The sequence below is a fragment of the Drosophila kikkawai genome, chromosome 3R (genome assembly GCF_030179895.1).
Source record: "Drosophila kikkawai strain 14028-0561.14 chromosome 3R, DkikHiC1v2, whole genome shotgun sequence".
Classification (NCBI taxonomy): domain Eukaryota; kingdom Metazoa; phylum Arthropoda; class Insecta; order Diptera; family Drosophilidae; genus Drosophila; species Drosophila kikkawai.
The window spans coordinates 21,172,099-21,192,084 of NC_091731.1; the positions used below are offsets into that span (position 1 = coordinate 21,172,099).

The 19,986-nt window shown below is 39.5% G+C and overlaps 1 protein-coding gene across 1 annotated transcript; it reads left to right on the forward strand.

Moving 5' to 3' along the window:
• The first annotated feature begins 230 nt into the window (after positions 1-230).
• qless (decaprenyl diphosphate synthase subunit 1 qless) lies at positions 231-18,140 on the forward strand. The gene is made up of 8 exons (XM_017182852.3): positions 231-1,235; positions 10,539-10,715; positions 11,488-11,627; positions 12,001-12,142; positions 12,781-12,870; positions 16,339-16,470; positions 17,034-17,228; positions 17,645-18,140. The coding sequence occupies exons 1-8, from the start codon at positions 993-995 to the stop codon at positions 17,864-17,866; spliced, it is 1,341 nt and encodes a 446-aa protein (XP_017038341.1). The 5' UTR covers positions 231-992; the 3' UTR covers positions 17,867-18,140.
• Positions 18,141-19,986: the final 1,846 nt, after the last annotated feature.

The window sequence follows — 19,986 nt, forward strand, 5'->3', positions numbered from 1 at the left end:
GGCCTATAGGTGTCGAAAATATTCTATGTGACTAAGCAGCTAAGCAACAAATCTTGTTTCTCATTAAAAAATTTAATTTCCTGAATCGTTATCCCGGCAGGGAAAATTCAAATCTTCCGCTCTATTACGACTTCCACCTCTAACGTAGCGTAGCGTGCCGGCTGCCTTACGTCACCATGCACGTTGCAGCCGATATTATTCGTGAGAGCGGTCAACAGCTGGTTCAACAGCTGTTCTGCACTGTTACGTCAAAATAAAGTAGTGAAAAGGTGCAAATTCCCAGCGAGTTAAATAAAAACTATTTCCGAGTCCGGAAAACGCGGTACAAGCGGCATCCTCCAGTGGCTAAGCGGATCTGGAACATGAGGACATTGACGGAGGTCGAGACGTAGTGGCTGGCAGGCGGAGTGGAGCCGTCCTTATCAGCAGAGTGGAGCAAGGGCAAAGCGAGAAGAGCGGATAGTGTGCGTTGCCCACAGGTCCGCGGGGTCACACATTGCCCCCGCCTCCACTCAACGTCAAGTTCAAGCGGCGTTCGGCTCGCACCTCGCAGTGGGGAATCGGCAGCCTGCATCTTCGGCTTTCCGTTTTCACCACAGCTCGCAGCTCACCTGTGCTGGGGATACCTACCACACCTGGCGGCGCGCACGCGCGCATCGTTTCAAAAAAAAGTTGGCTGGCAAAAACACTTCGTTGGAGCTGTTGGAGCCAGACGCAAGCAAACCGCGCTCGAAATCGCCTGTGGACAACCACCCCAAAGCCACAAAGTCACACCGAAATCGCCGCGCATTTCAAAATCGCAGATCCTGCGACTCATAAAAAAAAAGAAAATATTAAGCAAACAAATAAATATCAAGGAATAATGCCGCTTACTATTCAATGAGTGACTCGTCTTGAATTCTGTGAAAAAAGAGCACTGGCCAACTGCACCCGAAAACCTACGAAAAATAAAGCAACAAGAAACCCAAACAAAATATAAATATTAACAAAAAATGGCCTGCTTGAGCACTTCCGGTCGCGTTGTGTGCGGTACGCGTCGCCAGCAGACGCACAAGCTGTTATATCAGCTCTTCGGCACCAGTTCGGGCTCCGTTTCCGGTTCCGGTGTCGGTTCGCGTCCAGGATATGCGGGGAATCCCCATCCCGGTTTGGCCCTGCCCAAGACACAGCTGCAGGCGCAGCGACTCTTTCACGGATTAAGCTTCAACATCGGCAAGGATTACCCCGATCTGATGGTGAGTTCATTGCCAGCTCCAAACCGAACCTGGCCAAGAGTGCATTGGCTGCTGCTGCTGCTGCTGCGCATGCGCCAAGTGTTTGCCGCTAATGCGTCTGCGTGACTTTGGCTTTTGCCAGTCCCGCTTTTCTTTCGTTTTCTTGCATTTTCTTTGCTGCTGCTGAAAGAGTTGCAAAGCCAAAAAGAAAATGAAAGTGAAATTGGTCGCTGGCTTTTGTGCAAGTAGCGTGAAACCGAGGAGGAAAGAAAAAAAACAAACCAAAGGCCGAAGCCGAAGAAAACACAACTTGTTGCGCCCACAGTCGCAGATAGCAAAATTCGCGCAAAAATCGCGATAGTATGTTGTTGGCGGAAGCTGCCGCCGCGTTTATAGTATTTATTATTGTGCTTTAGCCTTTTTTTTGTTGTCATTTTCCGAACTTTTATGTTTTTCCTGGCATTTTTGCAAGGTGAAGTTTTTATCGGTGGCTCTCTTTCGGGTCTGTCCGCTTGCAGTTTGTCATTACTTTTTACATTGTTGACAAGTCTGTGATGATTTTCTTCCTCTGAACTTTTTCATTTCTTTCTTTTGTTATGCAATTTCGCATAGTTACATATTTGCTTAATGATTTATTACCCGTATTTATCAATATTTATAGCCCGTAGAAAAAAAAAAGCACAGCTGATTTCCAGCAGTACATGTGAAACTATTACAGCCCTGTCAAATTGTGACCTGCGCCGTATACGCAATATCCGGCTCTTTGAGTGCAAGTGGCTTTTTCGCGGGGTTCTAATCAAACACGGCAATTGCTGTTCTCTTATCAGCTAACAAAGTGCTATCAGTAATTTAGTTATTTCGTTTTTTTTTTGTAATAAAAATACATCACATATAATAATTGTAATCTCTCAGCCATCTGGCTGAATGACGCGCCATGAGAAATGTAACTTAAACAAGGCTCGTAAATAACTCGTAAACCAATATTATTCACAAAGCTATTTACTCAAAGCTGAGCAATATTTCTTGGGGAAAACATGTGAAGGTTATGTTCTGGGAGCCTTAATTGTTCTATGGCTAAAATCAAAAGGCAATCCCGGCTATTGTCTTTAAATTCAATTGGCCAAATCGAAACCATTCAACCGCTCGCCTTCAATTTAATAGCTTACTTACCGCCTTGAGTGTGTGTAGGCCACTTATTAATGCATAGGCTTCTCTCACATTTGTTTTTTAGTTAATTGTTTTATGGCACGCCACTTAAGCCAGCCAGCCTATTTAGTGGCTTCGATTTAATGGATTTAGCATTGCGAGTGCAATAAATTGAATGCAGTTTGCTGGCCATTATTCAATGGCTTCGATGGTTATATGCACATAACCGTAGTTGGATCTCCAAACCTTGACATCAAGTTGTGCCGTTTTGTCTGATATTTGTCTGAAAAAAAGGTTAAGAGCTCATTTCATTTAATTCACTTTAATGCACACCTTTGATACTCAACACAGCGGCCCTGATCTGCACAGCGCAGCTATTTTTTTGCTGGAAAAATTTACAAATTTTCTCTAGGAATAATTTAATATTTTCATTTATTTTTAAAGACTGGATGAGACATACATATTTCTAAATGGAGATATATTTTCAAATTGTTTAACCTCTTTGAAATATTATAAAAAAAATAGTTTGATAATATTTTAAAGTATCCCAAATTATATTAACTATATTAATTTATTCTTATATTATTTGAATTAAAATAAAAGCATATCTTGTTTCAAATATCACACATATCAATATCCTTAAAATATCATTTATTGATTCTCCTTTAAAATAACCATATCTCTAAACCCTTTAAATAATTCAAAAAATAGTCAAACTCTGGTTTAAATAATCCCATAACGTAACATCTATTTAAAACAAAATAAATGCATTTCTCGGCGCCAACAAAAGCTTGGAAAAGGTAAAATATTTTGTATGCAGCTATCGTTATCGAGTTATTTATGCATTTCGGCTGTTTAAGACTCTGTCTGTTTCATTTTCGAAGCCGAATAAAAATTCATTCGACGCCAAATTGGTTTTATGCCCAACTCACATCCACACACCGCTCAAAACGGGACAAAAGCAAGCACCTGGAAACTGATACGTTCATCTATCATAGGTAAACAATAAACAAAACGCAAATAGAAAGCGCACGTCGCAGCGGCAGAGCAGCTGGCAGCGCTGCTGCTGGCCAAAAAAGAAGAAAAATATAAAATAAATAAAAAACTAAAGGAAAAAAAAAAAAAAAAACTACAAAACGCCAACTAATAATAGTCGGCAATGGCAGAAGCAACAACAGCAACAAAATCAAGCGGCGAGCCAACCGCAGCCATAGAAGAAATTCACTTTTAACGGTTTCTTTGACTTTCTTCTTCATTTCATTTGCCAAGCTCCCCCGCCCCTCGACCGGCCATTGTTTTGGCCAAAAGAAACCAGACAAAAAAAATTAAAGTAAAGGAAAATAAAAGTTTAGAGTCTTTATCTATGCGCCACACGAATTTGGCAAGAAACTGATTGGCCAGCTTTGCGTATTTAAGTATTCGTTATCGCCAGTCAGTACATCTTTGACTCGAATTAGTTTCCAAACCAACCTCTTCCGCATTTGCCCCTCCTCACTATATATGTATAAGCTTTTCACTTTCATTGCAAATGCGTGAAATGAGCTTTAGCCGGGCCAAGAGTTTTAACGCCAGCGTGTGAATTTGATGGGTTCATACTCTCAAGGTGGCGATTTTTAAATTAGATTAGAGATTAGAGAGTCTCTGGGCATAGTTAGATGTTTCTCTTAGGTTGGTTGATTGATTTCCGTCGATTCTCTGGCTGTTTTTTATATATTTTCTTCGTGTGAGTGTGCTTAATTTGAATGCGAGGGTTTGGTCGCGTGAAAGTGAAACCAAATCTCGACCTGTTTTCAATGAAATTTTTTGTTTAGAAATTTTTTGGGCAAGAGTTTAAGCTTGAGAGGTTATTTAAAAAAAGCTTTAGGTTCTTGCATTAATAAAGGAAATTTATTGCTGACAATAAAGGTAATTAATACATGAAATAAATCTAAAATATAATTAATAAGCTAATTACATTTTACATTAATTTATCTTGGAAAACATTTTCCAAAAGCATTATAAAGTTAAAGCATGGCTATTGGTTTTAAGATCTTAAATGCTTTAAAATAATCTTAGCCTTAAACTCATTTCAATAATTAATAGCTCTTGTTCCGCTTGTCCCTAAAATTATATTTCACAATCACATCCTCACATCTCTTTCCGTTAACCTCTTTGTGAGAAAGCCATCAGTTTGAGCATAAATACATACATATGTGAAAAACAAGAGACACAAAAAAGTGGCAGATATGCTAAAAGATACATCTGATACATCGTAAATCGTTGTCTTTTGTGACTGTATCTTTATTTCTGCAAAACACTTTCACTCGTAGCTGACCCACAGACTGACCAGCGACTGAAGCTCACCAGAACGCTTAATTCTCTGGCGGCTGAATATTATTATTATTTATTTTTAATATGCAATCGCTTATGGTTTAATTGGTTAAGAGGAGAGGACAAGGGGCTATGGTGCCCAATATCGAAACCAAAATTGGATGTGGGCATGCCTAAGCGGATTGGGTTGACTTTCATTCAACCTGTCCTACACCTGCAATGGTCTCTTTGACCGCTTGCTGCTGCTGGTGGCTTTGCCAGTGCCTGTGCCTTCGCCTTTGCCTTTGGCTTTGGTATTTTTCGGGCCGTACTTGCTGACCCAATTCCAGAAAGACGCATGCGTTTTGGTGTTGTCCTAAACTGGTTTCGGGTTCGGTTTTCGGTTTCGGTGGTTTCTGCTGCCGCCGCGCCAAGACTGTTAACTGTTAATGATTTCAGCGTTGTTTTCCTTAACAACAAATTTTCGGATTTCGATTTGAAAGCCCAAAAAGAAGCGCCGCCGCCGCTGCCGTCCAGCGATGTTGGTTCGAGTTTAGTTTTGACCAAGTTGCGCAACCCAATGGCCGGCCCAAACCCAAAGCCATATTTGGGCTGTCAGGCCCACATTTCATCAATGTCGCTCATGTTGGTCCATTGGTCCACTTGCCTGCCTTTTGGGTGTTTTACATTTCCAATGTTTTATCAGTGATTATCATAAATTTGCCTATCTGCGATGCGGGGGGAATTCATTTCCCACACTGATTGGACCGCTTGTTTTTGTCTCTCCATCTCCATGGACTTGCATTCTGAGAGCTCCCATCATCATTGGTTTGTCCAAGGGTTTCACCAAATTAACATGGGAATTTGCTTTACAATTCCGTATTTCGAAATCCAAAGTCTAGATATCAATATCAACAAATTAGACGGCGAGTGCACGCGCATTGCACTTTGCATTTTGCATATTGAAATTTTGTTGTTTTTTTCCTGTCTGTGCTGCCGCGCGTTTTATGTAATTTTTTGGACTATTGGAGACCTGGTTGATTTACAGCCAAAGCTCCCCGAAAGCAGTCAATGCAGGATAAACTTGAATTTTCAGGTTTTCCACTAATAACTGGTTTCCATTTGGTCTGCAAAAACATTTCTCAGTTTTGGTTTTCCTTTTTGTACCTTAATTTTTCGGCTATATTTTATTTTGTCTTGCCTCTGGACAGATTGTTATAATTACCTATTGCTGTGAATGCTGTGACACCAACAAATATTTTGGTTTTTCGGCTATTAAATTATTTTCATAGTTTTTGCGGCAGCTTGCAAGTTGAAGCGTTTAAAAACGCATTCGCTCTAGTTGGTTTTGCTGCCTGAGTTTTAAGTCGCCTACATAGACCAATATCACGCAGCCGCCGCGTTGGTCAAGCACGCACTCATTTCAATTGTAAATCGCACTCGGGTTGCACAATATCCAAAGTGACGGTGGAATGCCATGTGATTCAATGGCTGATGTACGATTCCGGAAAGTAGTTAGTGAAACTGGATCGAAAATCAAGTTTATAGCAATTAATAAATGAAAAATCACATCGAGTGAATCCATTTTTGGGATGGCAACTCATTATAGTTTGTGTTTGAAATAATAGGGGTATTCCCCAGATCACTAAGAGATTTATATAAAGGCAAATGAGCTCTGAAACCTAATTGTTCCTTAACTATCTATATATCTATTTAAACTCCACTGGAATTCGCGGTTCTTTAAGCATCCCTTTCCGGAACTGTATCTTTTTCCGTTTGCTATGTGGAAACTCATCTTTAATTCGTTGATTTGCGAACCTCAATTGGTCAATCGATTGCAGTTGTCATAGTCTCGGATGGGGCTTAATTTCGACGCAATGAAACCGTGACGCATTGAGCATTCGCAATGGAGACATTAGCAAATAAAGTGGATACATTATGTTTGGATTTTCCAGCTAATTTATGTGTACTGTGTCTACTGTGTAGTGTCGCCCCCCCAGAAGCGTTCTCAGTGGCACAAGGCACAGATATGCTTTGTCAAATACAAATTGCCCAGTTTTCAGGCAAACACATACACACTCTCGGCACTTGGCATTCACACTCACTTGAAACTGCTGAGATGTTAACACGCATGTAAACCACTTGCTGCCAGCAGGCACTGCGGCTAATGAAGAAGCTACGAAAATCGAACGGCAAAAGCATATATAAATATATATGTATGTATATATAAAATATGCAGCCAATAGAGGGGGTAGTAGGGGGGGCCTACGTTCGGTTACTTGGTTATGTCAGCCAGCAGCAGGCAATGGCCAAAACAACCGCAGCGATGACAAAAAGGGAAAGTATAAGTCCAAAGCCTCGTCTTCGGACGCCGATTCGTTTGTGGCCCTCAAAGAGCCAAAAGAGAGGCGGTTGTTGCTACTTTCTTGACTGTTTCTCTGTCTCCGGTTTTGGCCAATGTTGGAGCCGCCGCTTCCGCTACCAAGGCCCGTCATGTTCGATCAAGGCAACAACAGAGGCATTTCTTTTTCGGCCAAGCAAAAGAAGCAATTAAAATTTTTTAGCTTTAAGAAATTTTAGAGAGGGTTAAAGAGCGATGATTCAGCTCAACAAAAAACTCTGATATTTTATCCTTTCTGTACAGTAATCTGTATATAATTACTATAAACAATTTAAAGGTTCAGCCTTGCGCAAAGAATGTTCTGTTTTGCCATGCAGCCTAAGCATTAATTTGTTAACTTGATTGCTTTAATTGAATAATTTTTAGCATGTTTAGCTTGTAAATCACAGGTGTTAACAGTTTTCGTACTTATGCCCGACCTCCATAAAAATAGCAACATGCAAAGGCAATTGTCTGTTGTTCACATATCGCTTATGATATACCCACCATATGCCGCATACAAATTGCCTTAAAAAGCGAGCGAAACAAGAGCAGAAATCATAACAATGCGGCTGCGAATCGACACAATATATAGTATAGTAAGTGAGTCGTAAGGCAATCCATAACACAAATGCTAAAATGTTGCAATTCGCTGATTGTTAAGGCTTTCAATCAAAAGTGGCATCAATCAGTGCGAGGCACTCGAAATGCTGGCTAAATACTTTCATCGTTTCATGTCTTCATCTTGAGCTGAGGCCGCCGCGCCATCAATGGACACCGGAGTGGGTTGGGATGGGTTTTTGCAGCTGAAGAGGATTATGTCGTGGGAGCGCCCTGTGGCGAACAAATGCCAGCTCTATTTGATTTGATTTTTATGTTGTGTTTCGTTTTGTTTTTACTTTGCACTTGTCTCTATTCAATTTGCACACACGCCGTTAAATGCTGCAATTGCCTTGTGATCACTGCGCTCGCCGCCTATTTTGTGCAATTTTGTTCACAATTAAATTAATGAGTGCAAGAAATGCGAGTATTTAAATGAAAATTGGCAGAGGTGCCGCTAACCAAATAAAAGATAATTATTTCCAAAGCATTGTTGTTGCCGCCCCGAAGATCATTATTATTATTATTTCTTCTTTTTGAATCGATGTGAAAGTTGGCCTGCCAATTGTTGCGGCTCCTCTTTTGTGTGTGTGTGGAGGTTGCCAAAGGAGGTTTAACTGGATATCTTTGGTTGGTTTTTTAAGTCAGGCCAAGTGCGGTTTAAGCTTATTGGAGGCAATCTTAAGACCTGTGGAAAAGAGTGGGTTTTAAATAAAAAATATTGACTAAAAATAATGAAAGCATAAATTATATTGGTTATTATTTCCTGCCTTCATCTAACCAAATATTTTACATACTCATTAAATAAGATTACTCCTCTTTGTATTAGCATATATTTTCACTATGAACACCCACGACTTTTCTAGACTATTTTCCTTATTTCTTTCTCCGGTTATAAAAGCAACCGCATTGTAAAAAAAAGTGATTGAAAGTCCTCCTCGGTTCATCTTCGGCAGCCAAGTGCAACGGCTAAGAGTGTACTTCCTATGTATTTACGTTTTAATGCCTCTGTTTTTTGGCTTTGTGCACGCAACAAGCCCATAATCCTCTACGTTAATTCGCAAAATATATTCGGCCAAGATGCGATGCTTGGCCAGAATGCAGGCAAGAGGCAGGCAAGAGCATTGACCTGGCTGTAAAGTGAGCGCATTAGCAGGTTCATGGGGCTTAGAGACACTTAAAATCCGTTCGGCTGTCGTGGGCACCTGCTGACGTTAGCTTGACTTGACTTGTGACTTGCGGTCGTAAAAACCATTTAACAGTGCTTAAGAGTCTGACGGCGTATGTGGGCAACTCGAAATAGCCACAATTAAATGCATTTCTGCACGTTCCACAAATTTCTGTTTCTTTCATTCGCTTTTTGGCTTTTGCAAATATTATCATATCAACAGTAACGGTGGCCAGCTGATGGCACTAATTTTAATTTGGCGCACATATTGAAAATGAAAGTTTCCACGACTCGAATTTAATTGGATTTCTTCCGGCTGCTGCTGCTACTGCTGCTGATGGCGTTTTGCTGTTGTAATTGTGATGCCTCGGATTTTGTAATAAGCCATGGCTCGCTTTCTACTCGCCAAAAGCCAAAGGCCCCCTTACCTTGCCGATGCTTATGACACATATTAAATATGAAACTGGGTCATTACAAGCTCTTTTCAATGGGAACTCTGGCTCTGGCCAACAATTTGTTTGGTTATTTTACGATGCTCAACCAGTTTTGGACACCCAAAAGGTCCACACGTGTGGGCCAAATTAAAGACGATGATATTGACGATCTTCGAAGATGATGTTTATGATGATGATGCTGCTCGCTGCAGAAGCTCCGTTACCAAGGGCGTTGTTACGGCCATTGACTGTAGTGACTCTCCCAGGATCCCGGGAGCAAGTGGGTCAACATCCACAATCCCCACCCCAAAGAGTGTGTGTGTAATCGCAGTCATAGCCAAATATTTGAAATCGTTAAAAATGCCTTCGCCGCCGCCGTTGCTGCTGACAGCTGGCAACATCGAATTTACATGTTATCGTATCGTGTGCGGCTCCTATTGACAGTCTGAGTGGCTGACTGGTTGACTAGCTGACGGCTTGACTGGCTGACAGGCTGCACAAGAAGCAAACAAATGCGATTGCATAATTGCACATAAAAGTGCCTCCGAAAAATAAAATAAATACAAGTCCGGATCGAACGGAAAGGCGAGGCACATTTCCTGCAGAGAAAGAAATATTGCAAAATTTTGGGATATTTATATATATTTTGACTCAAATTTGATTTAGAGAATTTTATCGAAATATATAGCATTTAATGTTGAAATATCGAATTATCGAGCAAAAAGTCATTATGTCATCATATCAATAACAATTTCGCCTTTGTAGCTTTTTATATCGAAATTTGATTTCTCCATTTTGAATTATATTTTTAGTATAGCACTCTTTTATTAGCTAAAATTTTTAATTAAAACTAATTTTATTAACTTAAATTTTAAATTCAATTAGGACCATATTTTTCTGCAAGTGCAGCAACATATTGCCTGGTAATTTAGCAGCGCGTGTTGCTCTCTTTTGTGTCGCATTGTCTTGTGGCCATAACAAAAGGATTTGCGGCTACGACAATTCAAATTCGCCGACAAGGTCAAGAGTCGCGCGAGGGCGTCGACAATCGACTTCAATTAGTTGGCCATTTACTGTGGTTACAGGCCCCGGCCACTGCAATTTTCCAGTTATTAATTTTCGGCAACTGGCAGGCAGAAAATCCAACGGTGTGCAAGGCAAAACTCGTTAGGCGCGGCAGCGCCACAATTGAAAGTTGTTAAGTGACTTGTTTGCCCCTCCATTATTCACACTTTGTTATTAATTGCAGCATTTACCAGAAATCGCTAACCGCCGTTCTACCTGTTCTCTTTTTTTCTGTTTTCCAGCAAAGTCCGCACAGCTGCAGCCACAGCCTCAAGTACTCCCAATGCTCCAAGACGAATCTCCGCCAGCACAGCTCGGTGCACACACAGCAGCCGGCGGGTCCTGTGCGAGAGTTCCAGATCGATCCATACATCATCCTGGATGATGACCTCAAGTACTTTTACGACGACGTGAGATATGTAAGTGGGGGTGATTGAGGGATTGCAGGGAAATATCTATCAGGAGCCCTAGCTCAGGGAAATTGAATGGAAGGGCAAATGTCTATCATAAATTAGACGTTCAGGAAACCAATAACTAAGGATATTGGCAGCCATCTTAGCAAATCATGGGTTATACGTGCTTACCATTTTATTCATTTCTGTTATAAAAATGATAAGCTTTTCTAATAATAATTATTATAATTATTTGTGTTTTTGTTCATGAAATATATGTTCAAATTCATTTTAAAAATAGTTTATGCCTTTAAATAAAAGTTATTTAATTTTTAAAAATAAATTAGAAGTTAGAAGGTTATTGTAATGTCTGGAACTAATTCTAAAATTCTCATTTAAAAGCGTGTTATTATTTTCGTTTTAAAACTAATTAATGTCAGACAGCTGTTAGCTTTCTTATATGCCTACATATATCTTATATAGTTTTAAAACAGCAGTAAAAAACGAAGTAACGATCAATAATAAAACCTAATTTTACACATAATAAATACTAAATTGATAATAAAAAAAATTATTTCAAAACCACAAAGATAAATAACGCGTATAAAGATTTTTTTTTGTGAGAAATTCCATTGAGATGTTTTTGGGGACGTCATTGATGGTTTTTTCCTTAAACCCAGCTAGGGGGATTTTCGTAGCTTGCGACCAAAACACAAATATTTGCTAATTTAGGCCAAAGTCTAGAGTTTAGAAGGTGTGAGTAATTTCTCTTTATTTATTTTGTTTCATTATTTTCCAGCTGCTAAAGTCGGGGACATCGCAGCCGGAGTTGGACACTATTGCCAGCTATTACTTTGATGGCCAGGGAAAGGCGCTGCGACCCATGGTCACCATGCTGATGGCCAAGGCGATAAACTATCACCTGAACAACGAGTCACAGTGAGTTTTTGTTCAAAGAAAATATTACTTGAAAATATCTGAATCGCAGGGAAATAGAAATTATAAACTCTAAAAAATTATGGATTTTCACTAGATTTCTAGTTCAAAAATATTTAAAATTTCTTCCTTAAATTTCATTATTATCCATTCAAATTATTCTTTAACTTGTGATAAATTTTTAAAAATAATTTAAAATATTTTTCTATGATAATTCTGTATTTGCCCTGTTGTCTAGTGTAAATGATTAGCATGGCTTTGCGAAATGTACGCTTTTCAGCCATTTCAGATTAATGCACGGTAGCTTTTTGTAGCTTTTTGCCCCACCAAGACCACAAAATCACTAAAAATCATATTTTGCCTATCGCCTTGACAGCCAATTAGTACACAAACAACGACAGATCGCCCTCTTCTCGGAGATGGTTCACTCGGCCAGCTTAGTGCACGACGATGTCATCGATCAGTCGGACTTCCGACGCGGCAAGCCCAGCGTGAATGCTCTATGGAATCATAAAAAGGTAGGTCCCAGTCCGAATCCAAAGGAGATCCGTGATAATATTAGGCATCGGTGCCACCGATGTTTGCTGAAGCCAAACAAACCAAGCCAAACACGCGCCCAGTTAGAGCCACTCGGCAACCAAAACAGCAATCAAGATGGCACTAATCATCATCCGCAGCAGCAGCAGCATCATCAGCTCCCAGGCCTCTGACTTTGACATCAATTTGTTGCGTATTTCGATTCAAAGTGTTTATTGACTTTGTCAACAGCTATCTTGCATCACTCAAAAGGCCTCAAATTGGATGTCGATGCTGATGCCTCTTCATTAAACTTAATAATAGACCAGACGAAAAGACCCACATATCGCGATCTCAATGCAGTTTCCCTTTCGACATGTCTTCAAATTGAAATGCATAAATTAATCCAGCTTTCGTTTATCATCATCTTTACAAGTCAAAGAAGCGTCAAAAGAGCCCGAAGCTCAAAGCCCGTTAATTTTAATGTCTTCTCTTTGATTGTCTTGGAGCTGGTCTTAGTCATGTCAGTTAATTTTCGGTTGTTTTGTCTTTGCCAACGGCTGTTAACTGTTGCAACATATAACCGTACTTCTCCGTAGTCACTATATTTTCTGACCAGGTCTTAACATCCTCTTTGCAGGTCACAATGGCTGGCGATTATATCTTATCGATTGCCTCGATTATGATTGCACGTCTGCGCAGCGACGATGTGACGATTGTACTGAGTCAGGTAAGCATATATAATTTTTTAAAAGAATATGACTAACAACTGGCCTGAATTCTGGTGAGATATGTGTAGGATTTATTGACTACAGCTAAAGGTGAATAATTTTTAAAAGAATTTAAAGAACAGAGCTGAATGAATGCTTTTAAGAGAGGTTTACATGATAATGTATATCAATTTAAAGCTTAAAATATATTGAATATGCCACTGCTTATATTCTAAAAAATGAAATTCCTTTCTGGACTAGTCTTTACCTTAAAAACACATTCTTCCCATCGCTTCCATTGCTGATCAAACTAAATATTAAAATCTTTAAAACCCAACCTAAAAAACTTTACAGTTTTTTGCACCTGTAACCAAAAACCAAACATTTCGTTGTTACCAAGTCCCTCTTCGCACATTTTATGCTGGCAGTTAATTGCCAAGGCAAACACAAATAACGCCCAACTGTTTGCCAAACTCATTCTGAAAAAGGGGTAGGCTGCTGCTTCCTCCAAGAATTAGCCACTAAAAAGTCCCGGATTCAAATGAATTATCTCCGTCTCTCTGTAAATAGGCTTATACGATATATTTTTATGAATGTACGTAATCAGATCGGGTGCCAAATTTCACACAATTGTTGGGCAAACAGAAGGGAACCTTTGTCTTTCCTGAAATTATGAAAGTTGCTCATTCTGTTTGGGGAACTGAACTTCCCCCCTGCCATCAGCATTGCCAAAACCAGTCGTAATTTAACTTCCTGCGTCCCTGGGAATCGTCCAAGGTTTGCCCTTCGCCAGAGTTCGTAAAACTTTGCAACGGCGGCGGCATTCACTTTTAATGTTTCGATGTTCCGATGTTTTTTTTATTGCATTTCTGCATCTGCGTCCTTGCAGTTGCAGTTACAGTGGCAGTGCAGCCAATTTGTTTTTGTTCCGGTCAGATATGTCTTGTTAAAGCGGTAAAAATCAAGGAATCAAGGAAATGAATATCTTTAACTGCCTTAAAATAATTTTATTTTATGATAAAATGATTAACTTATTACCTATAGGTTAATGCATGGAAGCATTGCATACTTTCTAGCACTAAAAATAGTAATATTTGTTCGATTGAGTTAAAATTTTGTGGTAAAATATAAAAAAGAAATAAAAAGAAAAATATATTATAATAAATATTATGGCTCTACAAAAATTTAAGACTCTAGCTTTTATAGTTCACAAGTTTCTGACTTATTTTAAACCTTTTCAAATGTCCTTTTTATATCCTCATTTTTTATTGCCATCACTACTCTTTTCGTGCTTTGGAATTCCGTAGAAATATTTCATCGCTTAGTGCGATGCATCACGTAGTTTCTATAAATTTAAAATTAGTCACACCTGCCAATTTCACTTTCGGTGGCGGGGCACGAGAGTGAAACTAGGTCTGTTGTTGCCTTGGAAACGAAGGTGGCTCGGGGATCTCTCTTTGGGACCACAGCAGCCACAGCTTCTCTGCATATTTACACAATCGAGCGCGGCAAAGTTAATAGCCAAAGCAAACACAATAAACTTGCCTACGTTTTTGGGTTACACATTCTCCGTCTCGCTGCGATGATGGGTTTTCTCAATTCGCGAAACATGCGTAACACCTGAGGATTGGCTTCAAGATAAATCCAAAATCCAAGGTGCGGCTGCCAGACACTTATCTACTTTTATTTGTCCATTTCATTTGCCCATGATTATCGGAACTCGTGTATCTAACGCATAATTTTGGCTTATTAGCATTCAAAAACATTTTGACCCCATCAAAATGAAACTTTCTTTAGGGCCATTAGGTCATGAGATATTAGGAAACTAGTTCTGGGTATCTAACTATTTATTTAAAATCTCCCCCAGACCTAAGACTTGGTTTTGCATAATCGTGTCTTTGATTTCGTTGCCCAAAAAACACATGTAGAAATGTAACATGATAACAAGAGGCATTTATCTTAGCTTTTGGGTTAGCTTTTTTCAGAGGAACTACGAAAAGGTAATACATATTTCAATAACTTATTTTATTAAACCAATATTAAACAAGAAACTAGAATTTATGGAGTGATATCTTTGTATTTTTCAGACCTCTTTTAGCCTGTTTCTCTTCATCTAACACAATCTCCAAGCTTTAGAAAATATTTATCAGATTTTGTTGAGTGTTTAATATGCCGTGCACGTGCCTGAATAATTTCAACGGCTTCTAAGACATTGCTAGGCATTAATAAAATGTGTAGAATGCCCGTCTGCCTTTCAATCAAGTATATTTATGACTATCTGTGGGTTTTGGGTTAAACCAGACCGTTAAGACCGAGACGGAATGAGGTAATTGATAAAAGATAAGTGTAATCAAAGAAAACTAGAGTTTTATAAGAAAAAAAAATATAAAAAAGAGGAATAGTTAGCCTGCAGTTAAATAAAAGCTAAAATATATATTTTTTGCTGGCTAAATTCCCCTTGTCGGAAGTTGACTGCTGAAAAAGAAAATTCCCCATGTACGTGTCTTACAAACTCGCTTCGAGGCTAACCATTTTTTGTTTCACAAAGTGCACTTGCATTTTGCGGTCGAGAAAAAATAAAAAAAAATGTTAGCCTGCAGCATTTGGTATCATTTTGGCTTCATTTCGCTGCTTAAAAGGCGTCTCTGTGTTAATTTGTTTGGCTCTAAATGCATTTTGCTGGCCGTTGTTGGAGCTCACGCACTTGTCTTTGACTGTGTTTTTATTATTATTTTTTTTTTTTACGGCTACTTGCTAGTTGTGTTAATTAACATTGAAAGCTGGAATTTGGCCGGGCTTTTTGGCCAGAAACTATTGGCCGAATCACCTTGAGCTCCTTGGGATCGGATCGAAACGAAACAGCTCCCACACACAGGGGTTGTATTTGCCAAAGATTTTGACAACTATCTGTGAGTTTTTTGGCCGCCGTAATCAATGAAAATGCCTATCGAAAGCGAGTTGGCGAAGGGCGTGCCAAACAAACAAACGGGGCAATAGCCAAAATAGTCAGGTAGCATCGGTTACCCACCCGACCTCTTATTGAGCTCTGAATGAAATCTTGTTTGCCAGATTTATTTGGCACAATTTTGTGTTTGCCATTTGCATTTGAGGCTTCACCCATGCGGAAGTTCCACACTCCCTTGGGGCGTAGTAAAACGCTTTACGGATTTTGAAGAAGGATAAGCCTGGCAAATAAAGTTTTATTCGCAGTTTGAAAGTACAGTAGTTATGGCCTATACAATAAATCGATTTTAAGCTAAAATTATGGCTCTTTAAAAGGGAATTTTATATATTATTTATACTTACAAAAAGAATTGCGTAATTCATTCAACTTGGAGTGGGAAAAACCCAACGTCTGCGATTGCAGAACAATCACAGTAGGGGAAGTCATTGCCATTGACATAAACATTACTAATCGCTGACATATTTATGACGCATTGTGTCTGCCATTGCCAATCTTATATTCGTATATCTTCTGTCTTTTGCAGATCTTAACCGATTTGGTTCAAGGCGAGTTCATGCAGCTCGGCTCAAGGGAAACGGAGAACGAGCGCTTCGCACATTACCTGACCAAGACATACAGGAAGACCGCATCGCTGATTGCCAACGCACTGAAGGCGGTGAGTACTCGTTATCGGCATGCAATTTCAAGCTGGAATCTTGAATATAGCATTTCGCATTTCGTATTTATCGGACTTGAGCTTAATTCGGCAATTAGTTTGCACGCATGTCGGTGTCATTGTGCCCATTGTTGCAACTGCAACTGACTTTGAACTATGGATGACCGAAAAGTACTTATAATATCAATCCTATTTGGATATTTATCGATTTATTAGTATACAATTAACGATAAAAATATATTCTTCTCTATTTATACAAAACTAGAGTCAGAAAGTAATCGATGTTATCGGATTTGATCGATTTTATTATATACTATAAATCGAGATTATCGATTATGTCGATCTTAATTATCTAAAAAAATTAAAAGACTTATATTTTGATCGATATATTATTGTATATCGAAATTCGCGATAATATTAATTTAACAAAAAGAAATACAAAATGAAATTTGTAGTAAACTACGATATTTTTAATAGGATCCTCTTACTTTATCGATATATTGTTTTGATTTGTGTTCTTGATTTAAAATTCCCCTTTTTAAATATTTCTTCTTACTCTGCAGACCGCCGTGATTGCCCAAGCAGATGACAACGTGGCCGAGGTGGCCTTCCAGTACGGACGTAACGTTGGCCTAGCCTTTCAGCTGGTCGACGACATGCTGGACTTTGTCTCCTCCAGCGAGCAGATGGGCAAGCCAACGGCGGCGGATCTGAAGCTGGGCCTGGCCACCGCCCCGGTGCTCTTTGCATGCGAAAAGGTGAGTTCTCAGACGACATTTCCTTATGGGAAATGCGAAGAGAATATGCTGTGTGTGGGGATGTAATGTGTATTTGCTCAGATCTCGGTACGCTTTGCATCTAAAGTGCCTTCGCGCCGCCAATGTGGATGATGTATTCATGGTGCCGGCGGCGAAGGTGATGATATCATAGGTGTTGTGGTTGGGTGGGTGGTTGGACGGACGCCCGGCCTGTCAGCTGCTCGAATGCGTTTGCAACTCAATTGCCAGCGGGGCGATTAACGCCTCCGGCACTGCTAATTTCCATTTGCTATGCAGCTCGCGATCTTGGTCAGCGCCGCGTGCAGTGCGTTGGCAAACAATATCCAACCACCGGACCCACCCCAACTTGCAATGGCTGCATAATTGAAATACCTGAAATTTCCCATCTCTTGCAGTACCCCGAGCTGAATCCGATGGTGATGCGACGCTTCAGCGAGCCCGGGGACGTGGAGCGTGCCTTCGAGCTGGTGCACAAGTCACACGGCCTGGAGCAGACCCGTTTCCTGGCCAAGAAGCACTGCAACGAGGCGATACGGCTGGCCCAGGAGCTGACGGAGTCGCCGTACCAGAAGGGCCTGCAGGTCGTCGCCGACTTAGTCATCAATCGCATGAAGTAACACTTAACGTAATCATATTAATCGTATGCAATAATAATAATGTTATGTAGGCCACACAGTCGATGTTTCGGTTAAGTTTTGTCAGCCAGCGAGCTAGCAAGGATAACGTAAAATTGTAAACAAAAGAATTATTATTTAGTTTTTAGGCATTTGTTGTTGACACTGTAAATAATTGCATAAACAAATCAAAAAACAAACAAACAAAAAAAGAAACAACATAATTAACGGCAACCTTCGCTGTACATAAATAAATATATACGAGATGTTTAATGAACTTTAACAAATTTTATATGCAATGTTTTTCGAACGATTTATTTATATATGTTATGTATAGAGAAATATATATTCGAGAAGCCAACAATAAGTAAAGAAAGAAGAAATTAAATCTGTACAAATAACTCTTCAGAATGATTCAAGCCTAAAGGATAATGTTGCCAGCTTAGGCAACTCAAACGTAAATAAAGGAAATTGAGGAAAATGCGAAAAAGTACTAACTACGAAAGGAAATTGTTTATTAGTCAATGCAACAAAGAAACCCATGTGTAAACGATATTTATGATAACAAAGCATAAAGCAAACAATTTATTTAATATTAAATATTTGTTTAGGACATTTCATGCCTAAATGGTTCAATGTTCAATGCCTGCACTCTTCTTCAAAATCCCTTCCGGCAGCACAAAAATGTAACCTAACAAACTTATAAATAAAATTAATAAATAAATTATATTTTGAACCATTCGCGCATGAAATGCATATATAATACATATGTTCTATAAGAAAATGAAAGCGGATGCTGCCCCAGTCTTAATTTTAAAACATTTTTTCTTCTCCGCAATAGTAATTTATAAGACATTCACACAAAATCGATCAAGACAAGCCCTTTTTGGAATGCCTTAAAAACAGAAAACTAAACTCTATATAATTTAAGTTCTTATTTTAATTTATAAAAAACAACCTCAATTAAGTCAGTCAGCAAAAAAAGGCGTTTTTTTTTTTTGTTAGTGTATATAGTTTTGAAAAAATCAAGCAAGACTATTTGGGGCTCCTTTACAGCCTGCTCTACACTGAGAAAATTAAAGAAGAGCGAGAGCTCATTCTGGCTAAACATCGGTTCAAATGGGTGCTGCGACAAAATGATGATAATGATGTTGATATTGATACATGTAATTACGATATTTGTACACTTAAAGAGATGAATAAAAATTCGATTTTGTAAAACAAATAAAAGGGTTTTTTTGAATTTTAACTGAGTGGTGAGATATGCTTCATTAAATTCCTCTCTTCCTGGAAACAACAAAGGCTTAAAGCTTAAATTTCTGATTGCTGTGCCCACAAAGATACCCAGAGCCATCAAACAGACATTACCCACATGCCGGTTATGGGAGGCATGGGGCAACAATGTAGCTATGCAACATATTGGCCAAAAACAACAGCTACAACAACATGGAGGACCATGACGACCTAGTGAAATAGTTTTGGACATGGCCAAAGTGCTTTATGTTGCGACGGGCAGGGCTGATATCAGAATTGGGCCAAACAAATAAATTCAGTGTCTGTGGCGAGGGAAATACTAGCTCCTGCCACATGGGGCGTATGAGTAATGCCCAAGAGTATTTCAGCTTAAAAACCTTCAACAAGTCTCGGATTAAATTGCACGCAACAGCAGCAGATTTTTTAAGCCAAATATTGATGATTTAGCCCACTTTTCGCAGCACGAAATGGGGTTAAGCTAAGGCTAAGGGCAGCCATGGCACAATTTTCTGCGCAATATAAAATAAATATATATATGTATATTTTATGTCCAGGCCTGGTTAGGCAAACAAGCCAAGAAGGCAAACAAAAGGTAAGCGTGCCTAACTGGCAAAATATTTAAATGGCCAACGAAATTAGCAGCGGTTACGCAGACAAGGAACTGCAGCAGCAACAGCAGCAGCAGCAGTCCTGTCTGGCTTCAAGGACAGACAATGAGAGAGACCGCCGCACTGTTCACGTGCGGCCTAGCCCAAGTGTGCCTTAACCTAGGCTATAAATAGCTTAGGCAGGCGCTGCCTAGACAACCAAAGTGGTTCATCCGTGGCCCACCAGTGCCTGGCACGGATCAGTGCAGCCAAATCGGCGGT